The 14,949-nt window shown below is 38.5% G+C and overlaps 2 protein-coding genes across 2 annotated transcripts; both read right to left on the bottom strand.

Moving 5' to 3' along the window:
* Positions 1 to 1,597: 1,597 nt before the first annotated feature.
* LOC129402256 (60S ribosomal protein L21-like) lies at positions 1,598 to 2,097 on the bottom strand. The gene has a single exon (XM_055128019.1). It carries the CDS (start codon positions 2,078 to 2,080, stop codon positions 1,598 to 1,600), a length of 483 nt encoding a protein of 160 aa, XP_054983994.1. The 5' UTR covers positions 2,081 to 2,097.
* Positions 2,098 to 4,973: 2,876 nt separating this feature from the next.
* LOC101538423 (putative olfactory receptor 2W6) lies at positions 4,974 to 5,912 on the bottom strand. The gene has a single exon (XM_004622003.2). The coding sequence runs from the start codon at positions 5,910 to 5,912 to the stop codon at positions 4,974 to 4,976; it is 939 nt and encodes a 312-aa protein (XP_004622060.2).
* Between the last annotated feature and the right edge of the window lie 9,037 nt (positions 5,913 to 14,949).

Raw genomic sequence — 14,949 nt, 5'->3', positions numbered from 1 at the left:
CTACTGATAAGTATTTTGGCTCTCCTACTTTCTGCCTAAGCCATTTTGATTCATAAGACTGTATAAGGATGTCATTTCCATATCAGCACGCTCATACACATGTGATTACCTAAGTAGCATGCCGTTAAAATTCAGTTGGTTTTGAGCTTCACAAAGGGGATTTTACTGAACCTATGAGTTTGGCCATTTTCTTTTTTTCACTTGACCTTTTACTGCTAAGCTGCTCCAATATATCTGTGTTCTATTATTTCTACTGCTACCTAAGATTTCACTGAGTGATTTTTGTCTACTGACATGTTGATGGTAATTTTAAAAATTTACATCTTTGGCCTCTGTGTAAGCCTGAGTTATGGTGGACAATGTTGTGTATGTCACTTGGGACATTTATGTGAGTGATTGCTGGGCTATGAACTTTGCTCATGAAGACATGTGTCACCTCCCTTGGCCCTCTATCTCTTTATTTTGATGACTGTCAGCTGTGAGAGGCCCTCTCAGATGGTCAGGGCAGGTGGGTGGGAACATATTCAGAGAAATGCACAGTTTGTTTATTTTGTTTTGTTCAATCACTGTAGATTATAATGACATGAAACTTGATGGTGTAGCCTACTGCACACTTAGGTCATATGATATAGCCTGTTAACAACGCTAGTGTTTCTTATACCTTGACCCAACGCATAACATGGTTCTGTGTAGTTATCGTTAGTCTATTAGCTTTTATCTTGCAGGACAACTTTTATATTGCTACCTTGTGATGTTTTCAGAAACGGTAGTTGTTAGTTCTGGCAAGTGTGTGAAAACTCAGATGGACTCCCTTTTGAATTTTGAATTTTGATATCACTGTCATCACTGTCTTCCCATTGCTCATCAATTTGCTGGAGCGGCACCAGTAACATCTCCATGGTGAGACTTGTTGTTACTGTTTTTGGCATATTGAATAAGCCATGGGAAGCATGCCAGGCTCTGCTGTGCGGGTGGGATACTCTAGGTAGATTGCTGGGCTCTCCGAGTTGGATGAAGGAGTTGAACCCGGGTTGACCGCGGGCAAGGAAAGCACTCTACCAACTGTGCTATCGCTCCACCAAGTTTACTTACTTTACTTAGTAATTCTAGAAATTTTAGGTACCAAAAGTCTCAGCGATCAAGTAGAGCACTGGTAGGATAAATTTTGCAACCAATTTTATAACTCTAGAAACTCATGTTTAAACTAAACCATTACATTTTAAACCTGTTTACATGTGTCATAATTATAATTATTTCAACTCACAAGATTTTCTAGATTTTCTATTCTAGACCAATGCAGATACAAATATGTACATTGCCTTAACAGCATAAGACCTTTGAACCATCAATTTTATGAAACATGAGAAAACCTTTTTTTCTTTAACTTAATTTCAATAGTTCTTGTACCTTAGTTATTTCAAATCATGAATGTTCTACACCAGATAGTTCTCATAATAGGAAAGTCAAAATGAAGACACTGAATTTCTGTTAGTACTGCAATCAGGTTCATAAAAAAGTTGGAAAATAATAACCATAAAGAAGAGTAAATAGGTCATTTTTTTTTATATCCAGGAGTCTCTTTATTTTTAAACACTTCTCATGCCATGAATTCACAGGGGATGTGCTCCAGCAGCTCAGGTTCCTTTCCATTGGTTCTTACAAAGTGGGCTTCTCTGGGTGGAGCGGGCTGGCGCTTCAGTTGAACCCAAGTCCCTTTCTCTTTGGCTTCCTTCTTTTTTTGATCATTTTCCTTCACCCGTTTCAGGAAGCTGTCTCGACTCTTAGAGTGCTTAATATGCTCAATGCGGACATTAATTCTCTTGGCAAGAATCTTGCCCTTGACTTGTTTGTTAACGACAATGCCAACAGCATGCTGGGTAACATTGTAGACTCTTCCAGTTTTGCCATGATAACACTTGTGGGGCATTCCTTTTTGGACTGTGCCCATTCCCTTTATGTCTACAATATCACCTTTCTTGTATATACGCATGTATGTGGCCAAAGGAACAACTCCATGTTTCCTGAAAGGTCTAGAGAACATATAGCGAGTCCCCCTCCGCTTTCCCTTTGTGTTGGTCATTTTGGCGATTTACTGGGCGCTGGCGGTTCCGGCCGAAAGGCTAAATAGGTCATTTTTATACTCCAAGTTCACACAATATTTCTCACCACTAAGAAACAGTAGCAGTAAGAACAGACTAGCTTTAGATATTTCTTTGTAAATTGGTTCATGATGTCAGCTAGAAACATTTTTACTCTCCAAGATATTTAAGAGTTCTCAGCATAAGGGACTGTATCAACATTAATCATTTCTAGAAGTACCTGTTGTTTCTTTACAAGTCTTTATGTAACAGGAGATAACTAAAAGAATAAAGAACTAATGAGTTCTATTTTTGCATGACCACCAATATATTGCTTTAGAAAATCTTAGTTTGGATGCTAACGCATTTCATTTAAGTTGTATTTCTGAGACAGGGTTATAGTAACCATGCTGAGGATCAAAATTGGATCTGGGGGCTGGAGCAATAGCACAGTGGGTAGGGCGTTTGCCTTGCACGCGGCCGACCCGGGTTCTAATCCCAGCATCCCATATGGTCCCCTGAGCACCGCCAGGGGTAATTCCTGAGTGAAGAGTCAGGAGTAACCCCTGTGCATCGCCGGGTGTGACCCAAAAACAAACAAACAAAAAAAACCAAAAAAAAACCAAAAAAACAAAATCGGATCTGCCACACACAAGGCAAGTGCTCTAACTGCTATGCTACTCCTCTGACCCCTTCAATGGTTTATATAAAAATCACAGTTACGTGGTAAATGTTTGTACTCAGGCTTACTGGAGGACCAAATCATGGTTCTATCTAAATTTTTGCAATACTCCAGAGTGATGGCGCCCATTCTATCTTGACTGTGAGAAAACAAGAAAGTTTGTTTTTTATTCTTCGGTTTCCAGTTACAAACACATTCTTGTACATACTTCATGAAGATTATATAATATGATAGACATGAGAGAAAAACTAAACTGCCCTTCTCATGACTAAAGTCCCAGGTGTTTCATTGAGATGAAACTTAGATGTAAAAAAATTGTTACAAAGTTCTATTATTTATTATCAAATAAACAGTTCTTATATGTATAAATTACTTAACAATTTTCTATAGATTTCTTAAACTTATTATAGGTCACACCACAGATGTAGTTGGAATATATTGGTAGAAGACGATTAGAAACAGAAAAATTTACATTGTTGAAAAGCTCACTAATGTCTTTTTGTCAAGTATAAGTAGAAAGGAGTACATAAAGTGACAGCCAAAACACAGATGTGGACGAATTTTGTATGGACTGATAGGATGAATCAATTAGCTGTGTAAGATCATCTCAGATGATGAGCAAAAATTTCAACTGAGTTTAGAAGACAAAGGATTTAAGCAAATATAAAAAATTTAAACTCACGTATTGTTATTAGTCATATTCACAACGGAAAGTTGATACTATTTTCCAGAGCTCACTAATTCACATTTCCAATGGAAAGCCACCTATATTTTAAATTTCTAGAGGCTCCTTCCTTCCTTCCTTCCTTCCTTCCTTCCTTCCTTCCTTCCTTCCTTCCTTCCTTCCTTCCTTCCTTCCTTCCTTCCTTCCTTCCTTCCTTCCTTCCTTCCTTCCTTCCTTCCTTCTTCCCTCCCTCCTTCCCTTCCTCTCTCCCTCTCTCCTGCCTTCTTTCCTACCTTCCTTTCTTCCTTCCTTCCATCATTTCTTTTTTTCTCCCATACCTAGCAGTTCTCTAAAGTTCTTTCAAAGCCAGCTACACTTTCCGTTTGCTATCATGCAACAAGCAAGTAGAGGGAAAAGCTTTTTATTTGAGCAGATGACCTGGAATTTGCACATATCACTGTCCTGGCCTTGTGCTGGTAGAAATTAGCCTTCTACTATGTACGTTGCCAATTAAGTTGGAGCTGAAGATAGAAGGAAGCCAGTAACAGGTGAATGGAAGAGACTGGGAACCCTGTGAAATAAAGTCATTGTCTAGTGTTATCAACAATAGCACAAGTGTTACTTAAAATCTATTCTCAATACTTAGTACACATATCTGGACTGACTCACCACATACATTTGTTACACTTTTCTCTATGTATTTACTAATAACTGTGAAGTTTTTCTCACTAATGAGCTGCATTTCATTTATGCATTTGAATCTCTTCTTACCATGTTGCTCTGCAAAGCCTCTCTAGTAAGATTATTGGTAACAGCAAAACCCCAGGCAATAATCTTTTTTAATTTAAATTTTTTATAGAGTAGTTCATGATATTTGATTACATTTAATAGTCAAACACCATTCCCACCACTATTACACCTTCCCACCATGATATTTCAGATGTTCCCATCCTGACCCTGATCCTTTCCTGAAGCAGTACTGAACTCATACAGTTTGTATTGTTTCTTATGAAAAACTGCATATGCTACAAAAAGGCAAGGAGTGTGAAGATTGTTGTATTCACCTATGGGCCAATAAGCCCTTCTATAAGACATCACAACATGTTGTTAAAGGTTGAGCCTTGTGTGCTTATATATATATATATATATACATACATATATATGTACATATGTATCTGTAAAAATATTAAAATTGGTTGCCTCCTATTATGAACCCCATCAAATGCGGTGCAGTACTCTTGGGATATGGGTGTTGTATAGCATGGAGTATGTGGGTGGATTCAAGGGGAGGGTACCTGTTCTCGGTCCTGTTGAACCCAGAGTTCTCAGTTACAAAGTCTGGCATATGTAGATTTTCTGGGGATTCACTCATGAGTGAGGCTCGGCCTGAGCATGTGGAGAGTGTCTGTGAGCATGGTGGCAGATGAGTCTGGAGGTTTTTGGCTCCAGGCAATAATCAATCTTCAAATAATATTGAACAATATCACTTTTTGTTGTTCAAGACCAGTATTTTTTTTCTGTAGCTCACTGCACTGATATTTCATGTTTCTCATAACTTTGTTGACCAGTTTTTCATACACAGGATTTTCTTGGCTGCATTTTTTACATCTTTATTTCTTAAGGAGTAGATGAGCGGGTTAAGGCTTGGTATGAGTATAATGTACACCAGAGCAATGAACTTCCCCTCGTTTTGGAACATGCTTCTCTGTGGCTTCATGTACATAGACATGGCTGTTCCATAAAAGAGGGTCACCACGGTGAGGTGGGAGCCACAGGTGTTGAGGAGCTTCCGCCATCTGGTTGCTGACTTGATCCTCATGACAGCCCGAGTGATGACCCCATAGGAGATGAGAATTGCTGATAGGGGCGCCAGAAGAAATACCACAGAGATAGCAAGGACAACTACCTCAAGTACTTTTGAATAGGCGCAAGCAGTCTTGATGAGATCTAGGATCTCACAGAAAAAATTATCCACCTCATGGTGCCCACATCTTGGCAATGAGAATGTCAGCAGTGAAATAGATAAGGAGGCACCAACAGCACCTAGCCAGGCAGTTAGGACCATCCTGTGGCAGAGCTGAGGGTGCATTATCACCGTGTAGTGCAGAGGCTGGCACACAGCAGCATAGCGGTCATAGGCCATCACAGCCAAGAGCAGACACTCTGTGGCACCCAGGTCCAGGGCGATGGCAGCTTGGAGCATACACCTGAGTTGAGTAATGGATTTATCTGGACTCCAAAGATTTACCAGCATCTGGGGGATAACACTATTTGTATAGCAGAGATCCAAGAAGGACAGATTGGACAGGAAGAAGTACATGGGCGTGTGGAGCTTGGGGTCTAGGTGAGACACCAGGATGATCATTGTGTTTCCCATCAGAATCACAACATAGAAGATGAGGACAATTACCGAGATGATGCGTTCCAATTGGGGCCATTCAGAGAACCCCAGAAGGATGAAGTCGGTGGTGGAACTTCCATTATTCATTTCCACTGCTCCTCATGAAAGACTAGGAGAAATAAAAATTACCATTAGTCCTAGGTTGAAGCACAGATCTCCAAAAATTGCTCCTGTGCACCTCCATCAATTTTCTCTTTCTATGTTATTTCATATGAAATTTGTTTCACTATTTCCCTGGTGTCCAAAACACAAAACCTCAACATTTAATCACAGCCAGGAAGGTGATAGAAGTCAAATGTTGAATCTACTCATTCTTTTTTTTTTTTTTTTGGTTTTTGGGTCACACCTGGCGATGCACAGGGGTAACTCCTGGCTCTGCACTCAGGAATCACCCCTGGCGGTGCTCAGGGGACCATATGGGTTGCTGGGATTTGAACCCGGGTCGGCTGCGTGCAAGGCAAATGCCCTACCCGCTATGCTACCACTCCAGCCCCAAATCTACTCATTCTTAATTCACTCTATCACTGCCACTGTCATCCCATTGCTCATTGATTTGTTCGAGCTGGCACCAGTGACATCTCCATTGTGAGACTTGACGTTATATTTTTTGGCATATTGAATACGTCACGGGTAGCCTGCCAGGCTCTGCTGTGCAGGTGAGATACCCTCGGTAGCTTGCCGGGCCGTCCAAGAGGGGCAGAGGGATTGAACCTGAGTCGGCTGTGTGTAAGGCAAACGCCCTACCCCCCTGTGCTATCGTTCCAGCCCATTCTTAATTTTTAGTTATTGAAAAGGTCTAATTTGTTATTTTATCTAAGTTCAATATATCCTTTTTAGCAAAAATCCACTAACTTCTTTTCCAGTTTTAAGAAAGGAGTGTACAGGTCGGTATAAATACATGAATTGAACTATGAATATTTGATTATGTGGGGGCCACCTTCCACACTAGTACTATTTACTACGGGTGACATTTTCATCAGGTCACACCTGCATCTCTGGTCAGCGAGGATATAGTCTGAGACTTTGTTCTTTCTAAAACCTATGTCAGAAAATCACTTAATCATTACAAACCTTTCCACTACCAAAGGAGTAAGATGAAAAGTGAAAGTTTATATTTTTGTGGTAAAGACAATTAAAAAAACCTTAAGAATCAGAATCACTATTCATATTCCCTGTCAAATTTCTACATGTCAACCATTGATAATAATTATATCAGAATAGCAATCACCATGAGTACCAGACTTCATAGCATTTCTTCTATTCTACTTGTACACTAACTAATGTTGCTGCATCAACTTCTGTGTTACCGACTATTATGCTCTTTTATGAATCTTTTTTTTTTATTGAATCACCGTGAGATACAGCTACAAAGCTTTCATGTTTGAGTTTCAGTCACACAGTGATCAGACACCCATTCCTCCACCAGTGCCCATTGTGCACCACCAATGTCCCCATTGGTATACCCCTCCCCTTTCCAACCCTCCCCCTGCCTCTTTGGCACACAATTTCCCCCATACTTTCTCTCTGTTTTTGGGCATGATGGTTTGCAATACAGATACTGAGAGGCCATCACGTTTGGTCCTTTATCTACTTTCAGCACACATCTCCCATCCCGAACGATGCCTCCAATCATCATTGTCTTAGTGATCCCTTCTCTATCCCAGTTGCATTCTCCCACATCTCATGAGACAGGCTTCCAACTATGGGGCTTTATTCCTGGCCATTGTGTTAACTGTCCTTTGGTTTCAGTCTCACATTATGTTATTTTATATTCCACAAATGAGTGCAGTCATTCTATGTCTGTCCCTCTCTTTCTGACTCATTTCCCTTAGCACTACATCCATTTTTTTGAGATATTGATAAAACCTGTCAATTCATAGTCGAAGACAAATTAAGAAGTAATCTATCATGCCATACATCTAAGATAAAACTGATAAAACTGACTCCTATCTAGAAACTTAGGATAAATTCTCAAGGTATGTAGGTAGAAAAAGGTGTACATGGGGATTGAACTCAGCTCCAGAGAACACTTGCCTGGGAAGGATGAAGCCAGGAGTTCAGGTCCTGTCACTGCAGGAAAGGAAGGAAGAAAGGGAAGAGTGAAGAAGTCTTGGCCAAGAACACAGGCTCTGAGTCTTTCAGGATGTGAGCTTGAAAGTTATTAACTGATGTGTCTGTTTAGCGCCTGGGAAGTCTGGGGTAAAAATAGCATCTATGAGGTATGACTTTCTGACTATTAATAAGCTACAGAATACACATAATATGTAGCAATTATTTAATGTCAAAAAACAATTATTAAAAATCAAGTCAATATTAAAGATCAGTAACATCACATTCTTAAGCTTGCATCTATTTTTGATGCTATGGAGAATCAGTCTTTCTTAATATTTACCTTTATGTACATGTACAGTGGTCATATCTTTTTCTTTATCTTTCTGTTTGTGGCAGAACCTCTCAGGTGGTGCCCAAGGACTATACTCAATGATTCTTGGGTAAATGGGCTAAGGTTTGCGTGCCAGGGCTTGCGGGTGTGGTGCTGCTGGGCTCTGCGTTGCCAGAGAATATTTTAGGGGCCATCTGAATCACACCTGGTGATGCTTGATGGTCAGGAGGCCATGGTGGGTATATGCAAGGCACAAGTCTTTACCCCAGTACTTTTATGAATCATCCCCCCACATATATGGGATAAATTCTTATTCTCTGCATTACATCATATCAAAAGCTTTACTGAAGTTTTGCAGGTTAAAACAAAACTAATTTCAGAATCATACACATAGCAACTATCTGTATGACTCTTCAGCATTGGATATTGAACAAGAGGAGCAAGGGAGGCAAATTCTACAGACATTCTTCATTACAATGTCACTGTTGTTTATTTTCCATCGAATTTTCCAATTATGGGAGTTGATTATTTGACTCCTTTGTATTCTATAGTTAAATTCAACCAAATTATTTTCACTCTATGGGAATACAAATATGAGATAAGACATCAATCTCACTAATTTTTAATACTATTCAAAATGAGATAAATGAAATTCTTGATAACAAAATTAATTAATATATTTTCATGTGTATAATGTGACCATGAACCACACACTGTGGGTACTTAAAATTTCTAATATTTGTTGCATTTACATTAGGGTAAGGTATGAAATTCAAGGTAGATTATGTATCAAATAACATGAGATAGAGACATTGTCTTTGTCAATTCAAAAAGGTACTCAATGTGTGCTATTGTTGTGAAGTAAGTTGAGAGTTAATTTAAACTGAGCGAATTATCTTAAGATTCTGGACTCAGTTTGAGTTGCTTTGGGTTAAATACCAGTTTCAAGGTGGGAAGCAGTATGTGTTTGGGAATTTAGTGAGCATATTTTCAGACCAATTTTGATTGCACAGCGGGTAGGTCGTTTGCCTTGCACTCGGTTGACCCGGCTTTGATTTCTCTGTCCTTCTCAGAGAGGCCGGCAAGCTGCCGAGAGTATCCTGCCCACACGGCACAGCCTGGAAAGCTACCTGTGGCATTTTCGATATGCCCAAAACAGTAGTAACAAGTCTCACAATGGAGACGTTACTGGTGTCGCTCGAGCAAATTGATGAACAACACGACGACAGTGCTACAGTGATATTAAGTGACAATAATATTTTCTTCCAAAGGAAAGGTAAGAGCATTACTATTTGTGGGAACATTTGGCACTGTGGAAGGTTTATATTTATTTCTCAAAATTTAAAAAATTTAAACACCCATAAGTTATTATTCTCTCAACTATTATTTCTTCTGTTTTCACTCTGATGTTATAATGAAGTTTTAAAGCTAAATTGAATTACCCAAAATATTCTATGTATCTTAAAAAATGCAAAACTTACATCTGGTAGGAGAATACTTATGAACCCAACATACGTCTTGAGTTGGTAAATCTTAGAAGAGGAGAGTAAAAAGCTTTGGATCAAAGCTTCCAAAATGCTTATAAAATTCATTTCATATTTTTTGTCATTTAAATTGGGCTTAGTGATAGGAATTAAAGCACATAGAATTTTTGGGTCATATTAGACTCCAGATGCCACAGATCCAGTGTCTGCCCTTGGTTGGCCTCACTGAATATCTACCAAATTTCTGTTTTAATGTCTTCAGTAATTGGGACTCAAGTTGTACATAAAGGAATCTCTTTCCCTTAATCAATGCACCATACTGACTTTGTATGTTTAGTTTAAAGGTACTTTTTTGTGGCACCCGGACTGACTTTTGTTCATTGTTTGGAGAATAACACAACATAGTCACTCCCATGTTATCCAGAATTAAAAATAGTTTTGTTATCAAACAAGAACACATAAAAACATAAAAGTATAAAAATAATGGTAGGTATTTGTGTAACTTGAACTAAAGTCAAAAGCAGAATATTGCCAATCACATTAGTGGCGTCTGTTGATCCTTCATCACAATCACAGTCATTCCTGTGCCCCAAATAGTTTCAGTGGTGATGATGTTTATAGTTACCGCCTTTGTGACTCATAGTAGCTAAATTCTCCAGATGGGTAGTATCGTTTAATGCGTATTTTAACTCATTATTAATATTGCACTGTAGCACTGTCATCCCATTGCTCATTGATTTGCTGGAGCGGGTACCAGTAACATCTCCATTGTGAGACGTGTTACTGTTTTTGGCATATCGAATATGCCACAGGTAGCTTGCCAGGCTCTGCCATGTGGGCAGAAACTCTCGGTAGCTTGCTGGGCTCTCCAAGAGGGATGGAGGAGTTGAACCCAGGTCAGATGCGTGCAAGGCAAACACCCTACCTGCTGTGTTACCACTCCAGTTCGTTATTAATATTAGGAACATTTATTAGGTATATTCTTAGATTGTTCAACATATATGAATGTTAGTACCATGCTTTCTTGATTGCTAATGTATTAGACACACATGGACCTTCACTGTCTCAGATTATTGAACTAAAATATTGCTGTGCTATTTTTCAAATGAAATACCGTTTTCAATTTTTATTGCAGAGATATTATATCTAATAACAGCCTAATTTTTACAGATTACATTTTCAGTGATATTTCAGACAAATGGACTAAACATAGTTTAACATAAATTGAATGAATATCTATGATGACAGTGAGAGAAAACTGGAAACAAAATGTCACAGTTGTCTGACATTTTTTTTTGTTTTGGGTCACATCCAGCGATGCTCAGGGATTAGTCCTGGCTCTGCACTCAGGAATCACTCCTGGCAGTGCTCGGGGAACCATATGGTATGCTGTGAATTGACTTGGATCAGCCTCGTGCAAGGCAAAGGCCCTACCCACTGTGTTATCGCTTCAGCCCCTGTCTGACATTTTTGATGCCGCATTCATCGTGAGGGAAGAAGTACATATTACTGTAGGCACAGGTAGCCAGTGGAGATATGATTAAAAATAGTTCAGGCCCCAGACTCGAGGACTCTTTGAGATCAGTTTGAAAATATTTTGAGAACTTGAGCAAGAGAACTGAGCTCTCTCAGATCAACATTTCTCCTGCTATCACCTGATTTCAGGATGGTTATGAGAAATATTAAAATGATAGATGGAATTTGCTGTGTGCCTCTTGGCACATAGAGATTATTGAGCAATTGAAAACTCTAGTAACTCCTCTAGCTGAAGTTTAATTTAATTTCCAACCCTGAGACAACATGGGCACTTATCGGTAACTAACACACATTTAACACTTTTTTTGGTTTTATCCTGTAGTTTCTGTTAGTCTAAAATTTATGCATTGTAGGATGTTTCACTTGTATTTTTATGATATGATAGAAAAAACTTACCAGGAAACAAAACTATAGGAAATCATCTTTTTGGGTTAGAAAAGAAGTCCCAGTTGTTACGCTCTCATGTACTTCAGTGTCTCGTGGTCCTGTGGCGATGATTCTTGCTTCTTTGCTTTTTCAGAGAAGCTCTTCATAGACAATGGTCCTCTCTAACTAATGATAGTCACTAGATCCTTCCACTCACACCACAATCACATTCACATCTGCTGGGCGCTAGAATTTAATAGAAGTCTTTATTAAAGACACGGAACAAACTTAGCGGGAGACTGGTAAAAGATCTGATAAATTTAGGTAAATGTATTTTTGATGTGCTGCCTCTTTAATTTGAGCATGGACAGTGATTAAACCCACAGCCTCATACGTGCTTGTAAGTGCTCTTCTACTGAGCTATACTCCTAGGCCGGATGCTCTCTTAATGTGCTCTTAGAGACACATTTGCAGGTAGATTTCAGCCTAAGAGAGGAGACTACTATGGTCATTTGTACATAATGTAAGAATCATTCTTTGTAACATGGAAATATTTATGTGGAATACTAAAGATTGTACATGTGTGAAGTGATTAAGACCTTAGAGACTGGTGCTCACAAAGGAATTTCTTCATTAGGAAGTCCATGTCTAATGGAAGAGACTTAATTCTAAAAGTAATTGTATTGAATGTTCCCTTAGGTGCTGGGTTTCAGTTTTGAAATTTTCTTGTACATCTAACATGAAAATTTTGTTAAACGAATTTATGTTTTACAAAGCTGTTCGAAGCTGAAAATATACATAATATGAGCAAATTTTATTGCAATTTGGTTTATTCAATAAATTCATTATCAATAATTTGGATAAATAGAAAATTATCTAGAATTTGTGTCCATAGGGAAGAGGATATTTAATAAAATGTTATGGAATAATAATAACTTTAGGTTAACTAATAATATCTTTGTTATTTTATATATCTACTAAATAATGTTTATGGATTCTTTTTTTAATTAATTATTTTTATTAAATCACCATGTGGAAAGTTACAAAACATTCAGGTTAAGTCTCAGTTATACAATAATCGAACACCCATCCCTTCACCAGTACATATATTCAACCACCAAGAACGCTAGTATACCCCCTCCCACCCCCACCCCTCTGCCTGTGTAGCTGATAATTTTTACTTTACTTTATCTTTACTTTGATTACATTCAATATTTTCACAAAAAACTTACTATTATTGTTTGGAGTTCCCCCCCCCCCTCAAATCAGACCTGCTGAAAAGGAAGCATTTGATAATTAGTTTTCCATTTCTGAGAATGAAGAGATAAGAGGTTTTGGATTTCTGTATGTTAGTATTTTAGTAACAAAGTCCAGGGAAATTTATGCCAGGAATTGCATCATTGCAAGCTCATACCTCTCTTTAGTAGTCCTTATAATATGGCGGTCACCATGCCTTCCCCCCAAGAAAAGAAAAACGGAGAGAGAAAAACCTTTCCCCTCCTGGGGTGGCATGGGGCTGTGGCTTAGTTCACAGTCTAGAGACATTTCTGCAAGAAGCTGCTGGTACCAAAAGTAGTTTAGCTGGCCTCTGGGATCATGGTCATCCAGCAACGGAGAGTCACATCTCTGGTCACTGGGGTCACATCTCTGCAGAGAGTGGCGCCGGTACCTCCCCCATCCCGAGATCTCGCACACATCCCATTGCTTGTTTATGGATTCTTTAGAGTACTGATAAGTATTTTGGTTCTCCTACCGCATGCCTAATCCATTTTGATTCATCAGACTGTATAAGGATATAATTTCTATATCAGCACGCTCATACACATATAATTAACTAAATAGCATGCAGCTAAAGTTAAGTTGGTTTTGAGCTTCACAAAGGGGATTTTAGTAAATCTATGACTCTGGCCATTTTCTTTTTTCACTTAGCCTTTTATCATTAAGTTAATCCAATATATCTGTGTTCTATTATTTCTACTGCTATCTGATTTTTCACTGAGAAAGTACAGTGATTTTTGTCTATTGACATGTTGATGGTAATTTTTAAAATTTACATTTTTGGCCTCTGTGTAAGACTGAGTTATGATGGACAATGTTGTGTATATCTTTTGGGACATTTATGTGAGAGTGATTGCTCGGCTTTGGATTATAAACAGATCTTTGCTCATGAAGACATTTGCCACCTCCCTCGGCCTTTTACCTCTTTATTTTGATGACTGTCAGCCACGAGAGGCTCTGTCAGATGGTCTGGGTGGATGGATAGGGCATATACTCAGAGAAATGCACAGTTAGTTGATTTTGCTTTGTTCCATCCTTGTAGATTATAATGACATGAAACTCGGTGCAGCCTACAGCAGATTTGGTCACATGATATAGCCGGTTAACAACACCGTTGTCTCTTGATCCTTGACCCACCCAAACATGGTTCTGTGTAGTTATTGTTAGTCTATTAGCTTCTATCTTACAGGACTTTTATGTCGCTACCTTGTGATATTTTCAGAAATGGTACTTGTTAATTCTGGCAAGAGTGAAAACTCAGATGGATTCCCTTCTGAATTTTGAATTTTGATATAGTTCTCATAATAGGAAAGTAAAAATGAAGACACTAAATTTCTGTTTGTACTGCAATAGGTTTCATGAAAAAATTGGAAAATATTAACTGTCAAGAAAAATAAATAGGTCATTTTTATACTTCAAGTTCACAAAATATTTCTCACCAAGAAGTAATATGAAGAAGAACAGAACTAGCTTTATATATTTCTTTCTTTCTTTTTTTTTTTTTTTTTGGTTTTTGGGTCATACCTGGCTATCCACAGAGTTTACTCCTGGCTCATGCACTCAGGAATTACTCCTGGCGATGCTCGGGAGACCATATGTGATGCTGGGAATCAAACCCAGGTCAGCCGTGTGCAAGGAAACTGCTCTACCTGCTGTGCTATCTCCCCAGGCCCCTAGATATTTCTTTGTAAATTGGTTCATGATGTCAGCTAGAAACACTTTTACTCTCTAAGATGTATGAGTTCTCAGTGTGGTAAGGGACTATATTTACATTAATCATTTCTAGAAGTTCCTGTTGTTTCTTCATAAATCTTTAGGTAACAGGAGATAACTAAAAGAATAAAGAACTAATGAGTTCTATTTTCGCATGACCACCGATGTACTGCTTTAGAAAATCTTAGTTTGGATGCTAATTCATTTTAAGCATGTAACTTGTATTTCTGAGACAGGGTTCGAATAACCTGTTAAAAATGGTAAAAACAGGTTAGATACCATAATTTTTTCATGTTATTTCTGATGATTTAGGAATCAAATCATCAATGTCACTACAATGTCACTGCACTACATGCAGCACGAG

Source organism: Sorex araneus, chromosome 2 (assembly GCF_027595985.1).
Source record: "Sorex araneus isolate mSorAra2 chromosome 2, mSorAra2.pri, whole genome shotgun sequence".
NCBI classification, from domain to species: Eukaryota; Metazoa; Chordata; class Mammalia; order Eulipotyphla; family Soricidae; genus Sorex; species Sorex araneus.
Note: the sequence above shows the minus strand (reverse complement) of the source record. Positions and strands in the feature narration are given on the sequence as shown.

Excerpts from the sequence above, each read along its gene's own strand:
- LOC129402256 (XM_055128019.1), bottom strand. The coding sequence starts at position 2,080 with ATGACCAACACAAAGGGAAAGCGGAGGGGGACTCGCTATATGTTCTCT.
- LOC101538423 (XM_004622003.2), bottom strand. The coding sequence starts at position 5,912 with ATGAATAATGGAAGTTCCACCACCGACTTCATCCTTCTGGGGTTCTCT.